The sequence below is a fragment of the Entelurus aequoreus genome, linkage group LG18, assembly GCF_033978785.1.
Source record: "Entelurus aequoreus isolate RoL-2023_Sb linkage group LG18, RoL_Eaeq_v1.1, whole genome shotgun sequence".
Taxonomy (NCBI): domain Eukaryota; kingdom Metazoa; phylum Chordata; class Actinopteri; order Syngnathiformes; family Syngnathidae; genus Entelurus; species Entelurus aequoreus.
The window spans coordinates 50,568,979-50,573,978 of record NC_084748.1 but is presented as its reverse complement, the minus strand read 5'-3'; the positions used below and the strand labels follow the sequence as shown (position 1 = coordinate 50,573,978).

At 40.9% G+C, this 5,000-nt stretch overlaps 1 protein-coding gene across 1 annotated transcript in view; it reads left to right on the top strand.

The window, feature by feature from the left end:
- The window catches only part of LOC133633441 (multiple PDZ domain protein-like), a 149,092-nt gene that overhangs the window by 102,272 nt on the left and 41,820 nt on the right, over positions 1-5,000 (top strand). The window contains exons 25-26 of the mRNA XM_062025967.1: positions 1,178-1,237; positions 2,987-3,083. Of these exons, the coding sequence (XP_061881951.1) occupies positions 1,178-1,237; positions 2,987-3,083 (157 nt within the window). The remainder of the gene's footprint in view (positions 1-1,177; positions 1,238-2,986; positions 3,084-5,000) is intronic.

Here is a 5,000-nt window from a genome sequence, read left to right as displayed (position 1 = left end):
ACTCATATTCACTCATATTTCACTCATATTCACTCATATTCACTCATATTTCACTCATTATCACTCATATTCACTCATATTTCACTCATTATCACTCATATTCACTCATATTTCACTCATATTTCACTCATATTCACTCATATTTCACTCATTATCACTCATATTCACTCATATTTCACTCATTATCACTCATATTCACTCATATTTCACTCATTATCACTCATATTTCACTCATTATCACTCATATTCACTCATATTCACTCATATTTCACTCATATTCACTCATATTTCACTCATTATCACTCATATTCACTCGTATTTCACTCATATTTCACTCATATTTCACTCATTATCACTCATATTCACTCATATTTCACTCATTATCACTCATATTCACTCATATTTCACTCATTATCACTCATATTCTCTCATATTTCACTCATTATTACTCATATTTCACTCATATTTGGTCATATTTCACTCATATTCACTCATATTTCACTCATATTCACTCATATTTCACTCATATTTGGTAATATTTCACTCATTCACTCACATTCACTCATATTCACTCATATTTCACTCTTATTCACTCATATTTCACTCATATTTCACTCATTATCACTCATATTCACTTATATTTCACTCATATTTGGTCATATTCAGTCATATTCAGTCATATTCACTCATATTTCACTCATATTTCACTCATATTTCACTCATTATCACTCATATTCACTCATATTTCACTCATTATCACTCATTCACTCATATTTCACTCATATTTGGTCATATTTTACTCATATTCACTCATATTTCACTCATATTTGGTAATATTTCACTCATTCACTCACATTCACTCGTATTTCACTCTTATTCACTCATATTTCACTCATTATCACTCATATTCACTCATATGTAGTCATATTTCACTCATATTCACATTCACTCATATTTTACTCATATTTCACTCATATTTGGTCATATTTCACTCATATTCACTCATATTTCACTCATATTTCACTCATATTCACTCATATTTCACTCATATTTGGTAATAGTTCACTCATATTCACTCATATTCCCTCATATTTGACTCATATTTGGTCATATTTGACTCATATTCACTCATATTTGTTCATATTAGACTCATATTTGGTCCTAATGTCCCCCACAGTCTCCTGTGCTGACTAACTGTGAGAGACTAACTCCAACCTTGCAGTCGGACAGAAGTCAGGTAAAATAAACACTGCTAGAATGTTTTTTTAATGATGAATAAATGTTTACAACATGGGTGTCCAAGTACAAATGAAGGTCAAATTAATTTGTAAACAGCAGATTGCTTATCAGACTCATGATGACTTGTGGGCCAAACCCAAGACATCAGCGGTCCACACTTGGCCCACAAGTCCTCATGAGTCTGATAAGGAATCTAACCCACAGAGTGTTTACAAATTAATTTAAAATATCTCCAACATTTTTACTCTTTAGTTATTTAGGTCAATGATTGTGAGTTGAAGTGTAAGCAGCGCAGCATGTACTTATATGACCCAATCCAAACACCCGTCCCTAGTCATGGTGCAAAACAAAAAATGCACACAACACCACAAGTCAACACACACAACACAACCTGCTTGCTGGAACTTTACAACAAAACTTCCAACCACAATAACCTGCTCAGTGGTCTAGTGGTTAGAGTGTCCGCCCTGAGATGGGTAGGTCGTGAGTTCAAACCCCGGCCGAGTCATACCAAAGACTATAAAAATGGGAGCCATTACCTCCCTGCTTGGCACTCAGCATCAAGGCTTGGAATTGGGGGTTAAATCATCAAAAATGATTCCCGGGCGCGGCCACCGCTGCTGCCCACTGCTCCCCTCACCTCCCAGGGGGTGAACAAGGGGATGGGTCAAATGCAGAGGACACGTTTCACCACACTTAGTGTGTGTGTGTGTGTGTGTGTGTGTGACTATCATTAAAAAAGAAAGAAAGAAAGAAGAAAAATTACATTTGCAACCATCGGATTGCATTGCATGATGGGAAAAATGCCAAATGCTCTCATATATATATATATATATATATATATATATATATATATATATATATATATATATATATATATATATATATATATACATATATATATATATAAGCCAAATATTTCAGCCTAATGCGGCCCCCAAGTCGGAAAGTTTGCAAAGTAGCTTTTTTTGTGTTTGAGAGTTCGGACCTGTAGTAGAAGTTAGGCAGCGATGTAAGGTGTGTGTGTGTGTGTGTGTGTGTGTGTGTGTGTGTGTGTGTGTGTGTGTGTGTGTGTGTGTGTGTGTGTGTGTGTGACGTCTACACCGCCATGAGTCATCACTCCTACCTCGTCTTTTTCTACTGACAATGCATTTTTAGACCTGCTGTCTATGTGTCTCCCCACATGGTCACATGACCAACATGCAGCCTCTCAGTGGTCTCCTCCTTAGTCCCGCCCCCACAAACCCCTTCACCCCCACTCCTTTCAAGGTTGGTACCTCCAGGTGTGTGCATGTGTGTGCGTGTGCGCGCGCATGCGTGTGTATACGTGCGCGCGTGTGTGTGCGCGCTTTTGAGTGTGTGTGTGTGTGTGTGTGTGTGTGTGTGTGTGTGTGTGTGTGTGTGTGTGTGTGTGTGTGTGTGTGTGTGTGTGTGTGTGTGTGTGTGTGTGTGTGTGTGTACTGCATTAGCATGTCTCGCACATGTAATGAATGCACATATTTGTAGTTCAAAGTCCCGCCATAGCGTAACTACCTTTGTTTGTGCCCTTTGATGCAGACGCCTGCAAAGTCTTTTGAAGTTAGTTTGTTGGCAGAAATACTCTGGTCATCTTTCATGAGATTTCTAGGCCGCCTTAAAATAGCATGCATGAATTCATCAAGCAGAGCGAGCCTCGGGGGGGTTGTCCCCTGAAGGACCCCCGGGGCCCCTCCAGCAGACTGTTCAATAATGTAAGATCCTCTCCAAGGTGCAGACCTCCCATGGAGAGGATCAAGGCGGCCGCCAGACCTTCAAGGAGCTGAAGTGGACGACCAGAGATGAGGAGGAGAAGAACACCAGCAGAAGTAAGCAGACTTTCTTCATCTTCTCACCACTTCCTGGAACTTAACCACTCATAGTTTGTTGTCCTGGAACTTAACCACTCATAGTTTGTTGTCCTGGAACTTAACCACTCATAGTTTGTTGTCCTGGAACTTAACCACTCATAGTTTGTTGTCCTGGAACTTAACCACTCATAGTTTGCTTTCCTGGAACTTAACCACTCATAGTTTGTTGTCCTGGAACTTAACCACTCATAGTTTGTTGTCCTGGAACTTAACCACTCATAGTTTGTTGTCCTGGAACTTAACCACTCATAGTTTGTTGTCCTGGAACTTAACCACTCATAGTTTGCTGTCCTGGAACTTAACCACTCATAGTTTGTTGTCCTGGAACTTAACCACTCATAGTTTGGTGTCCTGTAACTTAACCACTCATAGTTTGGTGTCCTGGAACTTAACCACTCATAGTTTGGTTTCCTGGAACTTAACCACTCATAGTTTGCTGTCCTGGAACTTAACTACTCATAGTTTGCTTTCCTGGAACTTAACTACTCATAGTTTGCTTTCCTGGAACTTAACCACTCATAGTTTGCTGTCCTGGAACTTAACCACTCATAGTTTGCTTTCCTGGAACTTAACTACTCATAGTTTGCTTTCCTGGAACTTAACCACTCATAGTTTGCTGTCCTGGAACTTAACTACTCATAGTTTGCTTTCCTGGAACTTAACTACTCATAGTTTGCTTTCCTGGAACTTAACCACTCATAGTTTGCTGTCCTGGAACTTAACCACTCATAGTTTGCTTTCCTGGAACTTAACTACTCATAGTTTGCTTTCCTGGAACTTAACCACTCATAGTTTGCTGTCCTGGAACTTAACTACTCATAGTTTGCTTTCCTGGAACTTAACTACTCATAGTTTGCTTTCCTGGAACTTAACCACTCATAGTTTGCTTTCCTGGAACTTAACCACTCATAGTTTGCTTTCCTGGAACTTAACCACTCATAGTTTGGTTGCCTGGAACTTAACCACTCATAGTTTGGTTTCCTGGAACTTAACCACTCATAGTTTGCTTTCCTGGAACTTAACCACTCATAGTTTGGTGTCCTGGAACTTAACCACTCATAGTTTGCTGTCCTGGAACTTAACCACTCATAGTTTGCTGTCCTGGAACTTAACCACTCATAGTTTGGTGGTGTACAGAAGAACATGAACATGAGGTCTCTAAGACTCTGCAGAACTGATTGTTGTTGTCAAAGTGTTTACATCTCATCTTTAGGTCTCACATTATTATCTTTATCCAACTGTGCATGCAAGTCACGTCAAGGTCACATTGGAACCACATTGGAACCACATTGGAACCACATTGGAAGCACATTGGGGCCACATCGGAACCACATTGGAACCACATTGGGGTCACATCAGAACCACATTGGAACCACATCGGGGCCACATCGGAACCACATTGGGGCCACATTGGGGCCACATTGGGGCCAGATGCACATTTGTACTGAAGTCTGATAAAGGTCACATTTTACTTGTTAAGTAAACAGTCAGCTGGAAAAAAATCTGTTCTTAAAAAAATCTTGATTTGGTTTACACTGCAGGACAAAGTGGCCCAAAACAGATGTGGCCCCAACGTGGTCCCAACATGGCCCCATTGTGGTCCCAACGTGGCCCTAACGTGGTACCATCGTGCCCCCAACGTGGTCCCAACATGTACCCAATGTGGTACCATTGTGGTCCCAACAGGGCCCCAATGTGGTCCCAAAGTGGTCCCAAAGTGGTCCCAACGTGGTCCCAATGTGGCCCCAATGTGGTCCCAACTTGGCCCTAATGTGGTCCCAATGTGGCCCCAACATGGTCCCAATGTGTTCCCAATGTGGTCCCAATGTGTTCCCAATGTGGTCCCAATGTGGTCCCAATGGGGTCCCAATGTGG